The sequence below is a fragment of the Peromyscus eremicus genome, chromosome 23 (assembly GCF_949786415.1).
Source record: "Peromyscus eremicus chromosome 23, PerEre_H2_v1, whole genome shotgun sequence".
NCBI classification, from domain to species: Eukaryota; Metazoa; Chordata; class Mammalia; order Rodentia; family Cricetidae; genus Peromyscus; species Peromyscus eremicus.
The window spans coordinates 13,836,550-13,862,714 of record NC_081438.1 but is presented as its reverse complement, the minus strand read 5'-3'; the positions used below and the strand labels follow the sequence as shown (position 1 = coordinate 13,862,714).

Sequence of the window (26,165 nt, the reverse complement as noted above, 5' to 3'; positions counted from 1 at the left end):
ATGTTACATTTGTTTAACTCTGTGAAACTGTGTTACTTTGCCTGTCTGAAACACCTGATAGTCTCATAAAGAACTGAATGGCCAACAGCAAGACAGGAGAAAGGATAGGTGGGCCTGGTAGGCAGAGAGAATATATAGAAGGAGAAATTTGGGAGAAAAAGGATCAAGGAATCAAAGAGGAAGGAGGAAGACTTCAGGGGCCAGCCACCCAGCTGTACAGCCAGCCACGGAGTAAGATTTACAGAAGTAAGAGAATGGGGAAAGCCCAGGGGCAAATGTAGACAGGATAAGTTAAGAAAAACTGGCAAGAAACAAGCCAAGGTAAGGCTGAGCATTTATAATTAAGAATAAGCCTCTGTGTGTGATTTATTTGGGAGCAGTATGGCAGGTCCCCCAAAAGAGTAAAACAACCAACAACACTCATATGATCCAGCAATTCCTCTCCTAAGTAAATGCCCAGAGAATTAAAAACGGGTCGTCCAAAGCAATATATGTACAGGTGTGAACATAAAAGCACTGTATGACTTTTAACAGCAGCCAAAAGGTGGAAATAGCCCCCATGGGGCAGATAAACAAATAAACAAAATGTGGTCTCTTCATCCCGTGGACCGTGGTTCAGCCACACAAAGGAAGGAGTGTTGACACACATGCAGTGCACGCGAACCTCAGAAACTCGAGGCGAAGGGAAGACGTCAAGTGCAAACAGTCAAACACTGCATGAGCTCATTCACATGAGATGTCCAGAAGAGACAAATCTAGAGACAGACTGAGAGACAGACGCCGAGGGCCTCAGAGAGGGGGAGGGTGGGGACTGTTGGACAGTTCCTGAATGTCTTTGGGGGATGAGGAAAAGGTTTTGAAGCTAGGCAGAAATAAGGGGGACAGAGCACAGGAGAGAGTATTAAAGGCCACTGACTTTCCCCTTTTAAAATGGGCAGTTATACAGTGTGTGAATTTCGTGTCAACAATAATAATAATAATGATAATAATAAATAGAATCTTGCAAGGATATGGTTTTTACAGTAGGCAAACCTTTTTCACACAGTTTATTTTTATGACTTTTGACTTATATGTATACATATACATACATATGTATATGTGTATGTGTGCAAGAGCACTGTAGGGCATAGATGAGGGTCAGGTGACAACTCCCAGGAGTCTGTTCTGTCCTTCCACGTGGGTCCCAGGAATCAAACTCAGGTCCTCAGTCCTCACCTCCCTGGCCAAGTCTTTTTTTGTATCTTATTTATTTATTTATTTATTTATTTATTTATTTATTTATTTATTTACTTACTTACTTACTTACTTACTTACTTACTTATTTACTATGTACACAGTATTCTGCCTGCATGTATGCCGGCAGGCCAGAAGAGGGCATCAGATCTCACTATAGGTGGTTGTGAGTTACCATGCAGGTGCTGGGAATTGAACTCAGGGCCTCTGGAAGAATAGTCAGTGCTCTTAGCCTCTGAGCCATCTCTCTAGCCCATGAACTTGACCTTTGTGTGTATGTGTGTGTGTGACAGGGTTCCTCTGTGTGTTGTGCCTGTCCTGGAACTTACTCTGTAGACCAGGCTGACCTCAGTCCACTCTTAAGTTCTTTTATTAGTGAGACCAAGAACACTAAGAGGAAACCCTGATTTCCCCTGTGTAGCCATTAAGCTCTCCCTGCAAATTCCACCGGCAATAGATACCCTTTGCAGTACTGTGCTTCTGGAACAGGAGACAAAGAGCAGTTTTACCTAAAGGGGAGCAAGACTCAAAATGAACCGCTGCTGTCCACTCGTAACCTAGTGGTTCTCTCCTTGCAGAAAAAAGACAACCCTGTGTGTGGCTACAGCTTAGGTAGAAGAAATATAGCTTCTCAGCATCAAGGCCTAAAAATGATAATTAAAAACAATCCCAGCTGGGTGTGGGGCCCTGCGCCCTTAGTCCCAAGCAACAGTCAGGCTACATAGTGAGGCCCTGTACACACACACACACACACACACACACACACACACACACACACAAATCCCCAGATTTATTTTTCAGGGGTAGGTCAGCAATGTGTGTGTGTGTGTGTGTGTGTGTGTGTGTGTGTGTGTGTGAGAGAGAGAGAGAGAGAGGGGGGGGGGGGAGGGAAGGAAGGAGAGGGAGAACAAGAGCAAGGGAGGGAGAGAGGCTTGAGATGATCCAGGTCCCATTCTTCTAGTTATCTCTAGCTAGTCTTGGTGTTTCAGAAAACAGGATGGACTAGCTTTGGGTGCAATGTTTAAATAATCGCAGAGATGCCAGCGTTGAACACACAGGTTGGACAGATAAGCCATACCCTCCATGACTCACACCTCTAGAAAGCTCACTCTTCCAGAGAGGTGAGCATGTCCCTGTTCAAAGTCAGTTTTGTTTTGTTTGTTTGTTTTTGTTTTTCGAGACAGGGTTTCTCCATGTAGTTTTGGTGCCTGTCCTGGAACTCGCTCTGTAGACCAGGCTGGCCTCGAACTCACAGAGCTCTGCCTGGCTCTGCCTCTCCAGTGCTGGGATTAAAGGCGTGCACCACCGCTGCCCGGCTGTCAGATTGGTTCGATGGAGGACCAAAGGCAGGGTCTCACACATACTCGGCGATGCTCTGCCTCAGAAACACATGCCCAGACCTCAGGTTCTTTCTGCATCTTTAGGGTTTGACTAGGAGAGTGGAGAAAAATGAGCGGTTCTTCCCACAGCTTCACCCGGCTCGCTCAAGCTTCCACAGTTCTGGAACATTCTGGCAGAGCTCCCTATCAGGCTCCTGCTACTCAACATGGGAGGAAGCTTTAGAGTACGGGCCAGTCTTCGGAGTGGGGCGTGTGTGTGAAGGTTGATCTAGGGTTTAATGCCTGTAAGTGCTGTTGGACCGGATCTTCCTATATTTCTTAGCGCCGACACCCAAGCCATTGCATAACACATCAACTTTGAAAATAAACGTCCCAAGTCACCTATAGTAAAATCTGCTTGCTTGGATTAAGAGAAACAAGTCCTGAGCTGAAATTCACCAAGCTGTTCTACTAAAGGGTTAACAACTCAGAAACCTCGGGAGGACTGAGAAAGTCCGGGCCAGAAGGCTGGCATGCTGATAACAGCTTCTGAGGCTGTAAGGATCCAGGAAGCCCTGACCAACCCTGCTTCCTCCCACCGGCATTTACAACTTGGATGCTCCAGGGGAACACGTGTGCATATGGGATCTTCCATCCCAAAGTTCTCTTCTCTGCCCTAGAAAGCCCCAAGCCCCCTTCACCTGGGTGCACAGTCTCCACTCCCGAGAGGGATTGCAGCCCTTCACTGTTCTGATTAAAGAGAGATCTGCTTCTATAGAGGTCAGTCCCCTCTTTGATTTTCATGTCCCCCTCAGCCAATCCAGATGATTCGGCAACTCCTTTATAATGGTTTGGAGGTGGCAGGAAATTAGCCATGATGGTGATGCATCACGATGTATCCCTCTGGGAAGTGTGGTGTGGTGTGGTGTGTGTGTGTGTGTGTGTGTGTGTGTGAATGTATGCCACATGTATGTGTGCCTGTGGGGGTCAGAAGAGGGTACTGGATCCTGCCTGGCACGTGAGCTGCTGAACACTGGGAACTGAGCTCTGGTCCTCTAGAGCAGTGGTTCTCAACCTTCCTAACGCTGTGACCCTTTAATACAGTTTCTCATGCTGTGGGGACCCCCAACTGTAAAATTATTTAATTGCTACTTCATAACTGTAATTTTGCTAGTGTTATGAATAATGTAAATATCTGATACGTAGGTTATCTGTTATGCAACCCCAAAGGGGTCAAGAGCCACAGGCTCAGGAAGGAAGCATGCACACAGTCTGCTCTGGGAACAGATAGGATGTTCCTATCTGTCTCTGCATTTTGGGCTCTCTCTTTTTCTTCTTCAGCACTTAGCTCTGGGAATTTCTGTGTTCAATGGGTCTTGTCTACACCATGCAGAGGTGAGCTGCTTATTTAGAGACTTGAATCGCCTAGAATGCAAGATATTTCCGAAACAATGGGTGAGTGACCTGAAATAAAAGGAAACAAAACACGAAATCCTGCTGATTTCGAGACAGCTGCCAGCATCAGGCTGAGTTAAATCAGGTAAACTGCCGGGTAGATGGACTTGTGCCCGTGTGTACGTGCTTGTGTGTGTGTGAGCATGTGAGCATGTGAAGGCCAGAGGTCTGACACTGGCTGTCTTTAGTTTCTTTTTAGCTGTTTATTTTCTATTTATTCATTGTGGTGTGTGTGTGTGTGTGTGTGTGTGTGTGTGTTAGCACAAGTGTGGAAGTCAGAGGACAACTTGCAGGAATCGGTTTTCTTCTTCCGCCCTGTAGGCCCTGGGGATTGAACTCAGGCTTGGGAATAGACACACCTTTATCTTGTGTGCCACTTTGGCCAGCCCTGCTTTGTTGTGTGTGAGTGCAAGCGTCTATAAACCACGGCCCGCCTGCGGAGGGCAGAAGAACACTTTTGGGAGCTGCTTCTCTCCTTCCACTGTGGGCTCTGGAGATGGAGCTCAGGTCATCAGGCTTACACAGCAATTGCTTGATGAACTGAGCCTTCCCACTGACCCTTCACGCTCATCAGGCTGCAATGGCCGGGCAGCAAGTTCAAGGGATCGGCCTGTCTCCACCTTCTGTGGGCTGAGATGACAGCCTTCGAACCACTGAAGCTGCCTTTTTGATGTGGGTGCTAGAGATGTGAACTCAGGCCCTTACGCTTACATGGCAGACACCTTATCAACTCAACCACATCTCCAGCCCCAGGCTTATTCTTTGAGGACTTAACTGGATGGAGAACAATTCTGCAGAGCCCATGGACCTGGATTTGGGAAATGGGGTGATCAAATGCCTAATAAAAACAATTTAAGGGTGAAAAATATTTTGAATCCCTGGTAGTATTCTCTGCAGGTGCAGTAAACCAAATCTAGTCCAATTAAAAGTAAAGGACCAGGTTTAATCTGAGCAAAGCATTCCTGGCTGAACTCAGTGGGGTGGAGGGTTGGGGGGTGGAGGGGGATGTTGGAGGAAGGAGGAGAAATCACGTGGTAGGTCTATGGACCAATAGCTTAAATACTCTGCAGGCGTGGTCTTGAGCAGCTTGGGGGAGGAGCCGCTACTTGGACGGCTTTCTCAAAGGGGCAGGGTTTGGAGAGGGAGGAGGAGGGTTGAGGCGGAGCTTCCAACAGACCAAAGGAAGCAAAGATTTAGTCTAAGTTAGGGTTACTATTGCTGTGATAAAAACATGACCAAAAGCAATTTTTTTTTCTTCTAACTTATGCTTCTGCATCACTGTTCATCCCCGAAGGAAGTCAGGGCAGGAACCTGGAGGCAGGAGCTAATGCAGAGGCCATGGAGGGGTGCTGCTTACTGGCTTGTTCCCCATGGCTTGCTCAGCCTGCTTTCTTATAGAACCCAGGACCAACAGCCCAGGGATGACACCACCCACCATGGGCTGGGCTCTCTTCCATCAATCACTAACTATGAAAATTCCCTATATGATAAGAATGATAAACGGCGCTGGTTACCACGTGAAAAGGTCACGAGCCACGGCCACAACTACCTAGTAGCAGAGCTTTATTAGGAGGAAGAGGGGTGGGGGAAGAAGAACCCAGCCTGGGAAAGGAGCACGTGCAGAGAGAGGGAAAGATGTTGGGGAGAAGAAGGAACAGAATAGAGAGAGAGGGTGGGTTCTGGGTCACGGCTCTTAAGGCCCAGGTGGGCCTACAGAGCTACACCACTCATGCACTGATGGAGTGACCACACAGCGAGCACATAGTCACCATCACACACCGATGACCTAAGACGCAAGACCTTTTGCTTAACTCCTGAACTGCGCATGTGCGGTCACGCAGCTGGAGTGAGGGCAGAATTCTATCACTGCAAGCTTGCCTACAGCTTGATCTTGTGGAGGCAAACGTCTCAGCTGGAGTTCCCTCCTCTCAGGTGATTCTAGCTTGTGTCACACTGACGTCAAATTAGCCAGCCCAGATTTGCTCTGGCTCACGGTGTTAGACGGCTTCGAGTCCACTGTACAGGGAAGGCATGGCGGTATTCACGGTGGTGGGGAGCCTGTGAGAGGCACTGAAGGGTCAAACCCTAACATCTGGCCTCCAGAATAGGGAGAGAACAAACGCCTGTTGTTTGAAGCTCTGGTTATTGGCAGTCAATGGTTGGCAGCCCCAGGAAAGGAACACCAAGCTGTTTGGAGCAAACACAGGGAAAGACACTGAGCGGTCCCCTGCCTCCTCTTTAGAGACCTAAGGAGGTTGTCGGAAGAGGCTCTGCTGACACTACGCACTCACCAAGTTTCTGTCAGTTCCTTCTCATTTTACTCCCAAGTTCTCTCTTGGGCTGGGGGATGTAGCTCAGTGGTAGAGTGCTTGCCTGGAAAGTCAAAGGCTCTGGGTTCTATCTTTAGAACGGAAACAAAATAAAACAAAGGACCCCTCCATAAACATCAACAGCTACTCCACCCCCACCAACAAACACACAGCCATGACACCCTTCTTTTTATTTACCATGTACGTTTTTTGTTTTGTTTGAGATAGGATGTATGAGTTACTTTTTGCTGCTGTAATAAAACACCATGAACAAAAGCAACATATGAAAGACAGTTCATTTTGACTTACAGTTCCAGAAGAGTACGAGTCCATCATGGTAGGAGTGCACAGTAGGAGGAGATGGGCATGGTGGCAGGAGCAGGAAGCCAAGAAAGCTTATCTTCAAAGGCAAACATAAGGCAGAAAACAAGACACTGAAGTGGGACGAGCCTATAGACACTCAAAGCCCAACCTCAGGACGTACTTCCTCCAACAAGCTGCACCACCTCCCCTAACGGCTCCACTGCCTGGGAGCCAAGTGTTCAAATACCCGAACCCATGCGGGATATTCCTCATTAAACCACCACACAAGGTCTCACTATGATCCCAGGCTGGCCTGGAGTTCTCTCTGTAGCCCAGGCTGGCCTTCAACTCACAGAGATCCGCCTGCCTCTGCCTCCCGAGTGTTGGGATTAAAAGCGTGCACCACCATGTGCCTGGCCTATTTTTCACTATTTTACAACCTTTATCATACATATTTTTAATTTTTTCTCCTATCAGACGCACTCCCTGTCCCCTGCAAGCTCACAAGTGAAAATTAAAACTGGAAAATATCACCATGTGTAGACGTAACTGTCTTGTTAAATAAGAAACACAGAGCCAAATACAGAGTTAAAAGCCAAGAGGTCAGAGCAATAGCTAAGAGCTGAGATTAAAAACCTTACACCTCACTGCCGGCTGCTGTCCTACCTCTCGGCAAGAGAACTACTTCCTGTGTGTTTGTCCTATTTATTGACTTTCTGTTCTGCCTTCTCATTGGTTGCAAACCCAACCACATGACCTTCTCGTCGCTGCCTGTCTGTACAGACCTCCAGGTCTTCTATGGTTGGTATTGAGATTAAAGGCGTGTGTCTCCATGCTGGTGGTATCCTTGAACACACAGAGATCTGCCTGTCATGTGATCGGGATTAAGGGCGTGTGCTACTACTGCCAGATTTCATCTATGGCTTGCTATTAGCTCTGACCCCCAGGCAACTTTATTTATTAACATACAAATAAAATCACATTTCAGTACAAATAAAATATCACCATAACCATGAACCTCAGTTGAGGCACAAGAAAGTAACTTCCTAAAAAAAAGGCCTCCTAGTAAAATACCACATTGCAGAATTATTTTGTTGTCGGAAGTGCTGGGGATTGAACCCCTGGCCTCATGCATGAGATGCAAACAGGTTACCATGGAGACACACCAGCCCAGTATACACAGTTTGTATTTTTGCTGGGGAGGTTGTTTCGAGACAGAGTTTCTCTGTATAGTCCTGGCTGTCCTGGAATTAGCTCTGTAGACCAGGCTAGCCTCAAACTCACAGAAATCCCCCTGCCTCTGCCTCCTGTGTACTGGGATTAAAGGTGTGCGCCATCACGGCCCGGCCAGTTTGTATTTTTCACATAGTAAATTTATAACCCTAGAACTGCCATTTGGATATCACGGATGGCCATGAGTCACTAAAACAGACAAAGACACATGGTGGTGCGGGTTCCCAGGGTCTGATGATGAAAGTTTCCTAGACATATGACCCCATATGACCACGACACCAACAAGTGCAGGCATGTGACATCATGGGGCAGGAAGTAGAGGCAGAAATTTTGTAAATCACCACTTCTCTTTTTTGAGTCCTGAAAGATAGTATGGGCTGTGTATGTGTCATGTGACCATTTCTGACTTAAAATGATAATAATGAAGCCTATATAAAGAACCCTGGAAAAAAAATGAGTCAACAGTTAGTTTTGTTTTTGAAGTAATAGCTCTTCCTTCTTTCTCTTTCTCCACATCAGCTCTTCCAACACAACAAACATCCCACTTCTTCCTACACAGTGCATATCCTTCTCATTACCTAGCTCTACAATTGTTTCTAGTACATTTATTTACTTACTTGTGTGTGTGTGTGTGTTCACATGCACGTGTGTGTGTGTATGTGTGTGTATGTGTGTGTGTATGTGTGTGTGTGTATGTGTGTGTATGTGTGTGTGTGTATGTCTGTGTGTGTGTGTATGTGTGTGTGTATGTGTGTGTATGTGTATGTGTGTATGTGTGTGTGTATGTGTGTGTGTATGTGTATGTGTGTGTATGTGTGTGTGTGTATGTGTGTGTGTATGTGTGTGTGTGTGTGTGTGTGTGTATGTGTGTGTGTATGTGTGTGTGTATGTGTGTGTGTATGTGTGTGTGTATGTGTGTGTGTGTATGTGTATGTGTGTGTATGTGTGTGTGTGTGTGTGTATGTGTGTGTGTATGTGTGTGTGTGTATGTGTGTGTGTATGTGTGTGTGTGTGTGTGTGTGTGTCCATGCATTTCTTGACACGCATGTGAGGGTCAGAGGACAACTCGCGGGGGTCAGTTATCTCCTTCTGTCATGTGGGTCTCAGGTCTGAATTCAGATCATCAGCCCTACCTCCTTTACCCACTGAGCCACCTCACCAGCCCAAGATATTCTAACTTCAGCTCAAGCTCAGGCGTCCAGCTAGAGAGGTACTGAGGGGAGAGAAGCGTGGGTAAGGCTTCTCGAAGAGAGTCACAGAAAGGAAGACATACCCGAGTGTGTGTATTGGCTCCTCAAGAGAGAGGGTCGGGGGGCTGGAGAGATGGCTCAGAGGTTAAGAGCACTGCTTGCTCTTCCAAAGGTTCTGAGTTCAATTCCCAGCAACCACATGGTGGCTCACAACTACCTGTAATGAGATCTGGTGCCCTCTTCTGGTCTGCAGAGATACATGCAGACAGAACACTGTATACATAATAAATAAATAAAATCTTAAAAAAAAAAAAAAAAAAAAAGCCGGGTGGTGGTGGTACACACCTTTAATCCCAGCACTCGGGAGGCAGAGCCAGGCGGATCTCTGTGAGTTCGAGGCCAGCCTGGTCTACAAAGTGAGATCCAGGAAAGGCGCAAAGCTATACAGAGAAACCCTATCTCAAAAAACAAAAACAAAAAACAAAAACAATAAAACAAAACAAAACAAAACAAAAACAACAAAAAGAGAGAGAGAGAGAGAGAGAGAGAGAGAGAGAGAGAGAGAGAGAGGGTCTCAATCTTCACAGGTTGCTAAACCCATGCAAACTCTTTGGTGATGTCAGTGTCTTGTGCCAAAGAGGCCACTCTCTGTGGGCTTTCAAATAGGCCATGTCTTTTACTCAGGCAATTCATCACGGGGCTGGAGAGATGGCTCAGTGGTCAAGAACTGCTCTTCCTGAGGACCTGGGTTCTATTTCCAGCACCCCATGGAAACTTACATCCCTAACTAAAGTTCCAGAGGATCCAATGTTGTCACCACTCCAGAGGTGGTGGGACCTGGGAGAACGGAGCCCGTAAATGAGGCGGACTAAAGTCTCATGCAACAGTTAACCCGATTCAGGGCTTCAGACAATTCATACTCTAAGGGTTAAGGGAAATCATACGAATAAAGCTCTCATGAGTTCAAAGCACAAAAACTCATTCCAAGAACAATTCTGTGTTTTGAAGACACTGAGGTCACAAGACTCTTGTTTTCTTGGCATTTTCTTACCAACACTCAGAATTCTCCTCAGGCGATCCATTCTTGGACCATGTTCCGACACAATGTCTTCTCTAGCTTCCACAGGCACCAGGCACGGACATGGTATACCAACATACATACAGGCAAAACATACACATGATTTTCAAAAACTAAAAAATATAATCATCCATCAAAAACCATCCACGAGGGGCTGGAGAGGAAGCTTGGCCTTCAAGAGTACACACAGCTCTTGCAGATGACCCAAGGTCAGTTCCTAGCACTCATGGTTGGTGCCTCACAACTTAGGGATCTGATGCTGTCTCCTGGCCCCTATGGGCACCTGCACACATTCACACAGATATACATGCATACTCATAAATAAAAGTAACTGATGGGAGAGATGCCTCAGGCTATAAGAGCACTTGCTGTTCTTGTAGAGGACCTAAATTCAGTTCCCAGTCCCCTCATGAGAACTCACAATTGTGTATAATGCCAGCCCCAGGGAATATGATGCCCTTTTCTTACCTTAGTGGACACTACACACAGGTGGAGACACTCACAGACATAAAATAAAAATAAGTAAGTTTTGAAATAAAAATAATTTTAGAAAGTAAACCGTACACATGGGGCCGTGGGTGCTACTTGATGTCATAGAGTGTGTTTAGTATGTTGGAAGTTCTGGTTCCATCCCCAGCACAACACACACGCACACGCACACGCACACGCACACAAACAAAATGTAAGATCAGGGAATATCACATGAATGTAATCTATGAAGCACAGACACTGGACTCCATTGAGGAAAAACAGTAGTGAGATCTTTTTCTTATCAGGCCATGCTTTCTGACCCTAAGAGTGAAAGAATAGTTCAGAAACTAATGTTCCACTCCAAGCAGTCAAGGGAACGAAACCTTAGCTGCCTCATTCCACTGTAGAGGATGGAAGAGTACACATAAGTCTCAAACACTCTACATGTTCCCTGAAGTCAGTCAGTTCTAACTCCCCCCTTTTTGTCCTGTGTCATTTGTCCATGTGACTATGAAACATTCAAGGTTAATTTTATCTTGAGAAAGAGTAGCCAAAAATCCAGTAATTTCATAAATAGTTAAAGGAATATTAACTGGCTTGTTTTTGTTTGTTTGTTTACTTGTTTGGTATATTGAGACAGGGTTTCTCTGTGTAGCCCTGACTGTCCTGGAACTTGATCTGTAGACCAGGCTGACCTTGAACTCACTGAGATCAACCTGCCTCTGCCTCCCAGTTTTGGGATTAAAGGCATGCGCCACCATGCCTGGCAACTGGCTTGACCTTGTTCAGGCAACCTCAGCCGCGTAGACTTCCTGAGCGCAGCAGTCCTGCCTGGAAGACAGTGCTCTGCTTCAGTCTTCCCTGCCCTCTGGGTCTTACAGTCTCTCCATCCCCCTTCCATCATGTTTCCTGAGCCTTAGCTGGGGTGATATAAATGTCCCGTTTGAGGCGGAGCATGCCACCGACACTTATTATTTCCACTTTGGTCAGTTGTGAAATTTGAATTAACCAACAAAGAAACTGATGAGGCCTAAGAGCTGTACTAATCAATCAGTGTACAAATTTAGAGGGATTGATACTGTGTCCATTTAGAAAAATAATATGAGTAAGTTCACGCCTGGCGTGTTTTACCAACCACGGGTTCTTGGCCAGAATTACAGTCATAGGCATGCATTTCCTCCTGTGGACCAGGCCTTAAATCCAAGCAGAAAGTGGTTGGTTGCCCCCATAATAATCAAGCCACTATTGCACACGTGAGGCTATCTCGACATGTGTCTTGACACGTAGGTCATTACCGTAGCTCACAGGGTTCATAGCTGGGTAAGACGACTGATGACCCCCTCCCACCCCCAACACCCTATAGAGTGCCTTCTAGTCCTGTGAACGGTTGCCAACAGGGAGGGAGGAAGCTTCCTGTTTAGTACCAGCTTGATTTCTCCATGTCCTGTGACCAAAGTCTGTGGTGTCTTCAGCAATGGTGTTTTACCACCAAGCTCCGGAGGCCAACCAACAATGGTGGCAATAGCCCGTGTTATTCTGGGGGGGGGGGGGCGCATCTCCGAAGTATTTGGATTTTTAAAAGAGTAAGTAAACTCTTTTTATTCTTGATAACTATGAAGAAAAAAAAGTGTGACCTTTGGTCAAGGTGTGCTTTTATTTATATATTTGGGGCTTTAAAGGTATATTGTGTGTGTGTGTGTGTGTGTGTGTGTGTGTGTGTGTGTTTGTGTGTGTGTGTGTGTGTGTGTGCACACCATAGTGTAATGTGGAGGTCAGAGGACAACTTGCAGGAGTCAGCTCTTCCCTTCCACCATGGGGGTCCTGAGGATTGAACTCAGGTCACCAGGCTTGGATGGAAGAGCTTTTACTCACTGAGCTATCTCGCTCTCCTTACTTTGGATTCCTGAGATAGTCTCACTATGGAGTCTTGCAAGTGTGGTGATTTGAAAGAAAATGTCCCTCAAAGGGAGTGGCAGTACTGGGAGCGGTGGCCTTGCTGTAACAGATATAGCCGTGTTGGAGGAAGTGTGTCACTGTGGAGGTGGGCTTTGAGGTCTCCTATATACTCAGTGTGATACTCAGCCCACTTCCTGTTGCCCTCTGATCAAGATGTAGCCATATCCATCTGCCCATGTGGCTGCCACGTTCCCCGCCAGGATGATATTGGACTGAACCTCTGAAACCGTAAGCCACCACCTCAATTCAATGCTTTTCCTTTGTAAGAGTTGCCGTGGTCATGGTGTCTCTTCACAGCAATAGAAACCCTAAGACACTTGGCTTATCTGAAACTTGCTCTATAGCCCAGGCTGGCCTTGAACTCAAGATCCTTCTGCCTCTGCCACCATCTCAGCACTAGGACTGCAGGTGTGTACTACACCTTCAGTTGAGGGGTGCGTTTTTTTGTGGTAGCTCTGTGAAACAAGAGGCTTTCTACACTCACCTTCCTGGAGATCACCCGTTTCCAGTTTGGACAGATGTTGGTGTGCCAGAGCTAGCACCGTGGGTTTTACGGTAAGGGAACGGGGTGGGGGGTGGGGCAGTGAACAGCCTGAGGTAGGCTGTGACAGGGTCTGGCTTATGTTACAGTAGCCATAGGAAACAGTAGAGCAATGACTGCATAGGAAACACACAGAACAAGAAAAACACACAGTCAAGTTATAATCAATGTCACAATAAAGAACCTCAAACTGTGTATTTGCGTGTATATTTATGTTCTCAAACATGACCTCTCTGGTAAACCCTCTACCCTGTCAGAATCTTATTCTGCCCAAGGAAACCAAAGTGAAGATTGGGAAAGAGCTCCTTTTGGCTGGGCTCCCTGTTTAGCAAAACCTGCAGACTCATTTCCAATTGTTACATTCTAGTGCCCCCATGTGATCCCTGCTGGTGTTTGCACATTTGTCTGCAAGTGCACTACGGCACACTTGTGAATTCAGCCTTCTGTTGGGTTAAGATGCCATTACAAGTAAATAAATAAATATGTATTTTAAAATTAAATTCATTCATTTACTTGGGAGGAGGGACATGTGCGGAGGTCAGAGGCCAGTTTATGGGACTTGATTCTCTCTTTCCCCCATGTGTAGGACCTGGGGTTCCAATTCAGGTCACTAGGCTTAGTGGCAAGTGTCTTTATCTGCTGAGCCTTTTTACTGTGTGTAGTCCATGAAAGCCTTTTAAATTCACTGTGCAGCAGAGGATGATCTGGAACTCCCATCCTCCTGCCTCCGCTGCCCAAGAGCTAGGATTACAGGCATGGGCCAACAAGCCCAGTTTATGCAAGGCTGGGGACTGAGTCCAGGGTTTTGACATGCTGGAAAGTACTTTAGCAACTGAACTACATCCTAGACAGATTATGAATACTAAAGAAATACAAATGTAAATGTATATAATGAGACATCATGTTCACCTATGAGATTAACAGGTTTTTTGAAAGACAAGATTGTTCAGGGGATAATATAGTAAAGACTATTGCGTTACTAGCAGGAAAGGACATGAAGACCTTTTGAAATGCATAGATGTAGTTCAGCAATGTGCAGCACAGGTAGGAAGTATCCAGTCTGTTCCTAGGAATGTATCTTTAAAAAACCCTTTGTGGGGCACTGGAGAGATGGCTCAGTGGTTAAGAGCACTGGCTGCTCTTCTGGAGGACCTGGGTTCTATTCCCAGCACCCAAATGGCAGCTCACAACTGCCTGCAACTCCAGGGATCTGACACCTTCACACCAACATACATAAAATAAATCTAAATAAATAATTAAAAAAACCCTTTGTGTATGTGTGTAGGGGGGTATGGGTGTAGGGGAGCACATGTGTGTCACGGCATTCGTGTAGAGATCAGAGGACAACTTGTAAGAGTGGGTCCTCTCCTACCATGTAGGTCCTGGGAATCAATTTCAGGTGACCCACGTTTTGCAACAAGCACTTTTCCCCTCTAAGCCATTTCAGTGGCCTTGAGAAAGTATCTTATGGCAACGACTCCAAATATGAGAATTTGTAGAAACCCATTAGTCAGGCTCCACCTAAAAGAGCCCTCTTGTATTCAGGGGACCAGAGATGGATTCCCAGCACCTACATACGGCAGCTTAGGACTGCCTGTAATTCCAGCTCCAGGGGATTTGGTGCTGTCTTCTGCCGATATCTCACACGTGTGTGGGCACAGGCACATACACAATTAAATATAAATATTTTTGGAGGGGGTGGTAGAGACAGGGTCTCAGTATGTAACCTTGGACGGCCTAGAAGTCACAGAGATCTACCTGTCTGCCTCCTGGGTGCTGTGGGGAGCCATCCCACCCTCACATTTCCCCACATTACTCTCAAGTAGAGGCAACAGGGAATATTAGAAGGATAGAGGGGAGAGAAACAGAAAATACAGGATAGCCTCGAGAGGGCCTGGATCCTAATCCATCAGTCCTAATCCTGACTGTCTCTGCCCTACGGTTTTAAAAGGAATGCCAAGGGCTGGAGCAAAAGACCTCTCCGCAGCACAGCCAAGTGCAGACCATCCCAGACACCTGATAGTCGGCCCGTGGTCCAATCATCCAATCATGCAGACCTGCTGGGTAAACCTAAATGGGCCCCAACTGTGGTGGTTAGAAAATGTTAGCACACGCCTTTAATCCTAGCATTCCAGAGACAGAAATCCCTCTGGATCTCTGTGAGTTCAAGGCCGCTTTGGAAACAGCCAGGCAAGGTGACTCATGCCTTTAATCCCAGAAAGCAGCCTTTAATCCCAGGGAGTGGTGGTAGAAAGCAGAAAGGTTTATAAGGCGTGAGGACCAGAAACTAGAAGCATTTGGCTGGTTAAGCTTTCAGGCTTTGGAGCAACACAGTTCAGCTGAGATTCATTCTGGATGAGGACACAGAGGCTTCCAGTCTGAGGAAACAGGACCAGCTGAGGAATTGGCAAGGTGAGATAGCTGTGGCTTGTTCTGTCTCTCTGATCTACCAGCATTGACCCCAATAACTGGCCTTGGGTTTGATTTTATTAATAAGAACTTTTAAGATTCATGCTACACCCAACAGGGTGCTAGGATTAAAAGTTTGCACCACCATGCCCAGCTAATATTTAAAACAAAACAAGCCGGGCGGTGGTGGCTCACGCCTTTAATCCCAGCACTCGGGAGGCAGAGCCAGGCGGATCTCTGTGAGTTCGAGGCCAGCCTGGACTACCAAGTGAGCTCCAGGAAAAGGTGCAAAGCTACACAGAGAAACCCTGTCTCGAAAAACCAAAAAAAAAAAAAAAAAAAAAAAAAAAAAAAAAAAAAAACAAACCCAACAAAACACAATTAGTGCATTTTAAATAGTTGGGCATGGTGGGACATGTCTGTAATCCCAAAATTTGGGAGTACAGGTAGAAAAGGAGTTGGAAGTCATCATTTGCTACATAGCAAGTGTGGGGTCAGCTTAGACTAATGGGACTATCTCATCCTCCATCTACATGTCTAGAGGACATTCAACAGTGAGTGACACAGGGATACTGAGAATGTGTAATATCCTACATTTTTTTCCTCACAGACCATGCAGGAGGTATATTATTCCCACATTATGGATATGAAAATGTACTCAGCAATACTAAACAATCCAGTCTAGCTAATAAACCCACAGTTTACAAGCAGTTTTGTAACCTGAGCATGCCTGGCTCTCGAGCCTCTGGTCTTTTTACAACACCAATGACAGAACATGCAACCATTAAAAACAATACTTTTACCTGGGCACAGTGGCACCTGCCTGTCATCCCAACACATGGGAAGCTAAGGATCACTCCTGGAAACCACAGGAAGTTCGAGGCCAGCCTGAACAACATAATAAGACCTTTCCTGAGAATTAGAAAGATTAAAAACTCTTATTTTTAAAGACTGACAGCATGTCAGGATCCCCGCTCTCAGGAGGCAGAGGCAGGCGGATCTCTGATTTTGAGGACAGCCTGGTTCACAAAGAGAATTCCAGGACAGCCAGGGCTACACAGAGAAACCCTGCCTCCAACGAAACAAAATGGCTTTTTGTAGGGGTTGGAGAGATGGCTCAGCAGATTAAGAGCACATGCAGGGATTAAAACTTCAATTCCCAGCAGCCATTCAAGTAGCTAACAACCACTTTTAATTCTAGGGGATCCAACAGCCTCCTCTCGCTGCCAAGAACACCTACACTTACACACACATGCACGCGTGCACACACATAATTAAAAAATACAATAAAATCTTTAAAAAAGCTTGGCTAGTGTAATTACTTTTTTTCTGATGAATTATATATATCAAGTTGCTGCTGTTGTATTGGTTTCTGCTGTCTTGATTCATGCTTGCCCACTCTTGTGCTAAATTCCCGTGTTGCTGAGTATGTATGAAATGCATTCTTCTCATTTCTTCAGTTATCATTGACTGTCTACTTCTTGAAAAAATATACAGTGTTTTCTCATGGGAAATAAAAACTAAAAGCATACTGTCTGGATCTGGTGGTATACACCTATACCCTAGATGCAAGAGGAAGATGAACTCCAGGCCAATTTAGGCTGTATAATGAGATGTCTCAAAACTAACAGTTGTGATTTATGCTGTCATGTTGTGTGATATTTTGTTTGTGTTCTGGCAAATAAAGCTTGCTTAGGGATCAGAGGGCAGAGCTAGCCACTAGTTAACCATAGAGGCCAGGCAATGGCGGCAAACAGCTTTAATTCCAGCACTTGGGAGGAAGAAGCAGGACGATCTGGAGTTCAAAGCCACCTGGGGCTACACGAGATTGATTCCATCTAAAAGAGAAACAGAGCCAGGTGGTGGTGGTGGTGCACGTCTTTAATCCCAGCACTAGGGAGGTAGAGACAGGAATATAAGGCAGGTGGAGACAGGATCTTGGGCCCATTCTGTCTGAGAATTCTTGGACAGGCTGACTCATTCAGTTTGAGATTTGGTAGAGTTAAGATGTCTCTGGTGGCTGCTTTGCTTGTCTGATCTCTAGGCACGCTTTATTTGTCAGAGCACAAACAATATCACACAACACTGTAATCCCAGCAGGCAGAAGGCAGAGACAAGGAAAATCCCGTGGACTTCTAGCCCAGACAGTCTACACAGTAAGTTCCAGGCCAGCCAGAGCTAAAACCAACCAAACGAGCTTTTAAATTTTAATTATTTGTTTTGAGACAGGGTTTCTCTGTGTAGCCCTGGCTGTCCTGGAACTGGCTCTGTAGGCCAGGCTGGCCTCAAACTCACAGAGATCCTGCTGCCTGGCTAAATGAGTATTCCTAACAGGAAGTTAATACTAACATGGCACATACCAGAACATTTCTCTCCCAGATCAAACCTCCGTCCCCAAACAGTAGATTCTCCTGTAGCCTTGCAGACAGCTTCACTCACAGGTTACCTTTACCAGCTTTACTGACATGTACCTGGCTGCAGTAACTCACCCGTCTGAAGCATACGTCGTGCTGGGGTGGCACTGTGCTTCTGCCCGGATGAGCACAGATGCTGTCTCATCAGGCTGCTTCTGTCCCGGTCCCCTGGCTACTGCTTTTCCAGCAGCACTCATCAGTGTGCGTCAAGAGAACCTGGGGCCACATAGCAAAGTGCCACCAACAAATGTGTGGTGCACTGGGCTCTGAGGTCCCTGGCCATCTGTATCTCTCCACTTTTTAGTCTCGTGTGTAGAGCTTATTGTATCAGGAATCTTCAAAGTTCTTAATAAAATCAAACCTGAGGCCAGTTATTGGGGTGAACACTGGAAGATCAGAGAGACAGAACGAGCCACAGCTAACCTCATCTGGCCAACTTCTCAGCTGATCTTGTTTCCTCAGACTGGAAGCCTCTGTGTCCTCATATCCGAATGACTCTCAGCTGAACTGTGCTGCTCAAAACCTAAAATCTTAGCCAGCCAAATGTTTAACCAGCCAAATGCTTCTAGTTTCTGGTCTTCACACTTTATATACCTTTCTGCTTTCTACCACCACTCCCTGGGATTAAAGGCTCGCTTTCTGGGATTATAGGCGTGAGTCACCATGCTTGTCTGTATCCTTGAACAGATGGATTGCTGCCTCTGGAATGCTAGGATTAAAGGCGTGTGCTACCACTGCCTATCCTAAGTATCTAGTGGCTTTTCTGTTCTCTGACCCCAGATAAGTTTATTAGGGTACACAATATTTTGGGGAACACAATACCACCATAGCTTATACTTGTACTTACGAGGAATAGCACAAAACACGTATATTCTATCTCCAGGAAGCTGGAGTACCACCTTACTTTTGTTTTTGAGGTGAATTTAGAGGGCAAATCATACAAACCTGACACCAACAATACCAGAGATTGACTTTAGAGCGTGGAACATGTAGGTAGGAGTTCTCATCACAGGGCTATATTCTTGGCTGGTCTACATTATTTTCTTTCTTTCTTTTTTTTTTAAAAGATCCTCCTGCCTCTACCTCCCAGATATGTGAATTAAAAGCACATAACACCATGCTCAGCTAAGAAACAATTTTTATTTTACTTTTTAGACAATCTCATGTATCCCAGACTGGCCTAGAACTCCCTAAACAGTCAAAGATGATCCTGAAACTTCTTTCATGTGGGTCCCGGGGATAAACGCAGGTTATCAGGTTTAGTGGCAGGTGACTTCATCTGCTCAGCAAACTCACCAGCTCTATCCCAATGATTTAAAAGTAACTTTAAGGTGGGTATGGGAGGCAGAGGCAGGAAAACTGTAAAGGTTGAAGTCATATTTTATTACACAGGTCAGCCAGGCCACATGACTAAGGACAAGGAAAACAAAAAGGATAATAGTCCATTTTTTAAAAGTAGCTTTACTGGTGTGGTATGGTGGCGCACACCTTTACTCTTGGCATTATGGAGGCAGAGGCAGGCAGATCTTTGTGAGTCTGAGGACAACGGGGTCTAAACAGTGAGTTCCAGGCAGCCAGGGCTTCACAGTAAGACTCTTTCCAGCCTAGCCTTAGGTAACCTTTTAAAAGGGGACAAAAATCCACCAATTACTTTATTTTTCTGTATGCATTTTTCAAATACTTTAAACAAGTCTTTTTTTTCTTTTGGTTTTTCGAACCCACAGAGATCCGCCTGGCTCTGCCTCCCGAGTGCTGGGATTAAAGGCGTGCGCCACCACCGCCCGGCTTAAACAAGTCTTTTTAATTTAATTTTCCTGAAAGTTATCACTAAGCTGCTTAGTCAATTTGTCTTTTTTTAAAAAGATTTATTTACTTATTATGTATACAGTGTTCTGTCTGCATGTATGCCTGCATGCCAGAAGAGGGCACCAGATCTCATTATAGATGGTTGTGAGCCACCATGTGGTTGCTGGGAATTGAACTCAGGACCTCTGGAAGAACAGCCAGTGCTCTTAACCTCTGAGCCATCTCTCCAGCACCTAGTCAATTTCTCTTAATTTGACAGGAATATATCTCATGGCATAGGCCTAATATCCCCAAAGGGGAAGAATGAATTCACTTCAGGAATAACTCTGGGGCTGATGAGTAGTCCAGGGAGTGAGTGACCAGCAAACCAGTATGCAAGCAATTGCGTCTTGAAAAGGTGTCGGAAACACCACAGGGTGGGCACAGATGTGTGTCATCGCTTTTCCTGTGTCTCTCACAGGCAGTCCTGGGGTTTCCCTGTGTCAGGAAGCTTGATCTAACCTCTAGATTGCCAGGCCATCTTCCCTAGACACCACCTTCCCGGGTGATGGTACAGACCCCTCATCTGGGAGGACCTCTTAGCCATTGAGCCATCTCTCCAGCCCGTGCCTGGCACTCTTTCAGTTCCTTTAATACCTTTATGGACAATCCCTGGCATTCAACCCTTTTTCTGCCTAGCAGGGTGGTTTCCATCTTTGTGTATGGCAAAAAGACTGGAATGAATGCCAAAAGTATAGCAATTGATTGACATGCTCCAAGACTAAAATTATATAAACACCGACTGAGAATACTCTCAGGGCAATTTTTACAACCGTGTATACCTGTTTGCACGCATGTTCACAAAGACATGTATGATAGGTTGACCTGGGGTGTCTTATTCAACTGTTCTCCATCTTAGTTTCTGACACAGCATCTCTCACTGAGCCTGAAGTATGTCATTTCCTAGAATGGCTGACTAGCAGTCAGCAATCTTCAGGGATCTGCTGTCTAAACAAGCACAAGCCACAGTCCTGGGCTTCTTATGTGGATGTTGGGGACCTGAATTCCCTTCCTTGTGCTTGCTCAGCAGGACTTTACCAGCTGGGCCATCATTCACCCCAAGACAGTATTTTATTTTTATTTTTATTTTATTTTATTTTTTTTTGAGACAGGGTTTCACTGTGTAGTTTTGGTGCCTGTCCTGGATCTCATTCTGTAGACCAGGCTGGCCTGGAACTCACAGAGATCCGCCTGGCTCTGCCTCCCAAGTGCTGGGATTAAAGGCATGCGCCACCAATGTCCGGCTAAGTACAGGACTCTTTATCAAGAGAAGGGTGGACTATTTATTTTTACTCTATCTGTATGAGTGTTTTGGCTGCATGGATATATGTATGTGCACCATGTGCGCCATGTGCGCCTGCTGCCCCTGGAGGCCAGAAGAGGGCATCAGATTCCTGGGAACTGGATTTAAACGGTTCTGAGCTGCCTGAGATTGAGAACTGAACTAAGTCCTCTGGAAATGCAGTCAGTGCTTTTAACTGCTGAGATACCTCTCCAGCTTGAGAGTGAACTGTTTTTACATTTTGTTTTTTTCATGTACAATACAAAAAACTGAGACTCCAAACTACACAAGGAACCAATATTAAAATATTTATTAATTCAGCATGTGAGATACTTAAGTCATAGTTAATATTGAATGTCTTAGTTATTCTTTTCAGGATAATGAAATATAGATTGCACAATTTATATACTGCAATAAATATGGTTAACAGCAGACTCCAAACTTCCTCTTTGTTTTTGAAAAAAATCGTATGATTTACTATGATCCACCAAGAAATATCTAAATGGGGGAAAAAAACAGAAGCATAACTCATGAGTGTCAGGGCTTCATTATCATTATTATTACATTGTGTGTGTGTGTGTGTGTGTGTGTGTGTGTGTGTGTGTGTTTGAGTGCACATGCGCACGGGTGTCAGAGGACAGCTCTGTGGGTCTTGGGGATTGAGCTCCATCATCAGGCCTGGCAGTGGCTGCTCTTCCCTGCTAAGCCATCTTGCCAGCCCTAGCTTCAGACTTTAAATAGAAAATTGTTAGATAAGCTACAGAACCTATGGCCAGTGTGAATATACACATATGAAAGCATCTCGAGTTTGAAGACAGGTGTGACTAAAGAGAAACGAACTTTAGGGGCTACAAAGTTGTCTCCATCAATGTTCTCATTTCTTTAGTTAATGTTGTGCTGTCATGGTGTCAGCACTGGGTGTCACTGATCTCTACCCGGTGGCATTCACTGCATGTCAGTCTGCTGGCCTCACTGGAGGTGGTGGCACCTGGAGATGGGCTGGGTTAGAGGACTCAGCACACTAGGCTGTGCCCTGACAGGTGTTTCCTGCCCCTGCCACTCTCTGTCTGCCTCTTTCAATCTTGTGATGAGCAGCTTAGTCTGGCCCCAGGATGAAGATGAGCCATGGCCGTGGACTGCAATCTTTGAAACGGAGCCAAAACCAATCTTTGCTCCTTTAAACTGTTTCTCCTCGGATTTTGCCACAACAGTGTCTAACCAACATATCCACAGAGCACAATTGACTGGACATGAACACAGCTAGTTTTCTATGGAAGGTAACAAAGTTCAGGTGCACTGGAGCATGTCAAGAGGCCCTGGGGCTCCATTCACAGCTGGACCATTAGGCAGCTAATGACTCAGGCAGGTCACTTAGCCTGTGGGGCTTTAGTGACATCATGGTTGCTGTAGTATCCTAGTACAATGCACTGCTCTTGTTCATGCGGATGCTGGTATCAACAAACAAGATGTAGCATAGATAACGATGTGCACATAGTAGTTGATAAGGAAGCTGGGTGTAGTAGTGCTTGCCTTTAATCCCAGTACTCCACAGGCAGAGGCAAGCAGATCTCTGTGAGTTCGAGGGCGGCCTGGTCTACAGAGTGAATTCCAGGACACCCAGAGCTACACAGAGAAACGCTGTCTCAGAACAACAACAAAAGGGCTAATGATCATAAATGATGTTGCTGGTGTACTCACCACACATACTTTTTAATCACTCTTTTAGTGCAGTGGTTCTCAACCTGTGGGTCATGACCCCCTGGTAATCATATGGATCCATGACAGTAGCAAAGTTACAGTTATGAAGTAGCAACAAAAATAATTTTATGGTTGGGGGTCACCACAGCATGAGGAACTGCTGTGCTGTTAAGGGTCGTGATGTTAGGAAGGTTGAGAACCACTGCTTCAGCATGCACTCCCATTTAAAGAACACACTTGTGTTCTTTACTGCACCGACAGCAGACTCAGGCTTCTGTGTCTTCCACCTGCATCCAGAGGACACACTGGAACACTGGGTGACACACTGAGACCATCTGGGTTTGTGTAGATAACACAGCGCTCAGAAGGAAACCAGTTATATGATAAATGAATGTGCACGCACATAAAAACATGATTATTTTTGGTTGTGAGCCTAGCCTTTAACGGCTGAGCCATGTCTGGGGATTTAGCTCAGTGGTAGAGCGCTTGCCTAGCAAGCGCGAGGCCCTGGGTTCGATCCTCAGCTCAAAACAAAACAAAACAAAACAAAAAACATGATTATTGCTAGAAAATGTAGTCAGCTGCAAGACTAGAAATAGAAACGGTAAGGCTGGCAAGGTGCTTATTAGCACATGTAAGTGCTTGTCATGTAAACTCAGCAACCGGAATCTGACCCCAGAATCCACAGTGGAAGGACTGACCTCTACGTGTGTGTGCATATGAACACGAGTGTGCATATGAGCACGAGTGTACATACACACTCACAAACACACACACTATAATTAATTTAATTAAAAAATATATATATATAAATATAAATATAAAAATATATATAAATGGTCTCAAATTTGAATTGAAGCAATAATTAGCTAGCTTTACCTTCAGGATTTCACAAGGAGCGGCATCTGGTGGCATAGGTTTCCCACAATGCTTTGAATACTCAGTTATCAAAGCTGATGCTTCATCTAAACTGGATCCAGAAAGAACAAGACAGTTGGGGGTGATTCCTGTGGTGATGACCTCAACAAAAGAGATGCTAAATGTATCAAGCTGTATTCTTCACATACATACAGTTTATTATACAGATCAATTTTAACTCAAAAAATACCAATCATTCACATACAACAATGTAGTCATGACGGGATCCCAAGGATGAACAGGCAGCTAGAATCATGAGGTGTAAAGGAGACAGGGTGTAGGGTAAAAAGGCCAGCCAAAGAAACCCACTCTGGCCCTGAAACTGGAGCCAAAAGGTTAAAAAGGGCCAGTGAAAGAAACACACTTTGGCCCTGAAACCAGAGCCAAGGAAATACACTCTGCCCCAGACCAACAAAAACAATCAATCCTTGAGTACAAAATCCAGCCAATGTCTGAGCTTGCCCAAGCTCAAGGATTGAAATCCGACCAATTCCCACCCTGAACATCTCCACCCTGGGAAAACTCCGCTCCTAGGAAGCCCTATACAAGCCCTGTGCCTGTTCAGTTTGCTGCTGCCTTTTTCCACCCTGGCAGAGGCCGCCACCCTCCTGGATTCTTCCCTCCCAGTGAATCTCTTGAATGAAGCTTGGGTGAGACCTTCTTCCGCTGGAGCGGTGTGGAGCAGAGAAGTAACAACTTTTAGCTGGAGCCAGGAGTGGAGCGGACCTGAGCAGAACTCTAACAACCTCGCTGGGGAAACCCTCCCCTGCTGGAGCAGTTATTACATTGGGAACCTTTCCCTGGAGCAGGACTGTAAGCGGCTGTGCTTACTGCGACTCTGTGGTGTTCCTTGGCTCCTGACTGCCAGGATCCCTTCCATCCCAGCTGCAATGCTTACACAGGGCACCCGAGTGGCCAGCTGGAGGACGGAGCCATGACCTGCCTGTGGCTGTACTTTCCCTTCTAGAGTGTCCGCTGCCATTTCCTTCTTACCTTTCGCATCCAATCATGGCTCCGGCTCAAGCAACTCACTGTTTCTAAACTTGTGGGTGTAGAAAGCTAACGAGCTTAGCAAGACTGGTGTGTTACATAAGGCCAGCAGCATGCCAAACAAGCGTTAAGAATAAGATGTAATTTAGGGTTCAGAGCAGGACTGTGAGAAACCTATTTTGAGGGTCCAGACAGCTCCTTTAATTACTAGATGACAGATTCATGTCTTGAGGTTCCAAGCTGCAGGAAAACGCACTCCTGCGAATGTGCAGGCAGCTGCAGGTTAACACTGCAGCTTTCAGTTACGACCACACAGCTTTATAACAGCCGTTTTCCTCCAGATCAAGACACATTGTAAGGAAATTCTATGGTAAACTGGAGTTCCCCCACGTTAACTTACCTCAAGTCATTTGCCAAATAGTTTACCAAATCAGCGATATTATTGGCGTCTATCATATGCCATTTCAACAATTGAAAATATTTCGTCTTTGCCAAAATTCCAAATTCCTTCTTATTTATGACATGATTCAGAATCAGACTTCTAATCTATGGGATGAAAGTCATCATTATATCAGAAATGTGTTTAATTTTAAGTCTTTCGTCAATGATGAATTTCTGGCAGAGTTGAATTATCAGTTCTTTGGGATTAAGCCTCTGGGAGGAGACCATGGGACTTAGTGCAGTACGCAGACAGAAACCTATTGTTGTTACCCACTTGGGGATTTTTTGTTTAAGTGAGGAAGAGGATCTAATTACAAGTATTTATGGGTACAATTTCTCCAGTGGGCACAGCAGTAAACCACCATGACACTTGTTTTTTATTTTTATTTTTATGTAATCCTGGGGATTGAATCCAGGCTCTTGAGTATGCTAGGTGAGTGCTCTACCACTAAGTCACATCCCCAGCCTGGGACCTGACTATTACAAACCTAAGCTTTTAATAAGAGTGAAAGAATATTATTTGGGGGATAAGAATTGCTTTCTCTGACCAGACATAGAAAAATGAAATGAAATCCTTACTTGATGTGAAAATCCTGCTAGCTGGCCATTGTTCATATGTTCTTCTAATTGCTGTAAAATGATCTGAGCATCACATGAATCCAGGAAATTCTAGGCGAAAAAAATTGAAGCATAATTAAAAAGGATTATTACTACTAATTGCTGTCAAGTCTGGAAGGTTTTTAAAAACTCTTTAGGATTCTTTAATTTGGGAGCTGGGCATGAACCTAGTTGGTAGAGTGTCTGCCCAGCGGGCACCAAGCCCCAGGTTCTAGCCCCAGACTTAAGAAACTGGGCACAATGGAGTGGGCCTGTAGTCACACAGTGAACTGGAGGCCAGCCTGGGACACAGGAGACCACGGTCTCAAGAAAGAGGTGGGGGAAGGGGTGGGGGAGAGGAAGGAAAGACACAACTAGCCCAAAAGGAAGGAGAGTGGTGTTCACTGGAGCTCTGTAACTCTCTTCTACACACACTTTTCCTTAAACTAGACATTCATCAGTTATATTCAAAACTGAAAAAAA

General features: G+C 45.5%; 1 protein-coding gene across 1 annotated transcript in view; it reads right to left on the bottom strand.

Moving 5' to 3' along the window:
* Positions 1 to 21,321: 21,321 nt before the first annotated feature.
* Positions 21,322 to 26,165, bottom strand: part of Kntc1 (kinetochore associated 1) — a 77,092-nt gene continuing 72,248 nt past the window's right edge. The window contains exons 61-64 of the mRNA XM_059249551.1: positions 25,665 to 25,754; positions 25,045 to 25,190; positions 23,616 to 23,706; positions 21,322 to 21,536 (exon numbers count right to left, since the gene is read on the bottom strand). Coding sequence (XP_059105534.1) covers positions 21,516 to 21,536; positions 23,616 to 23,706; positions 25,045 to 25,190; positions 25,665 to 25,754 — 348 coding nt within the window. The 3' untranslated portion in view covers positions 21,322 to 21,515. The remainder of the gene's footprint in view (positions 21,537 to 23,615; positions 23,707 to 25,044; positions 25,191 to 25,664; positions 25,755 to 26,165) is intronic.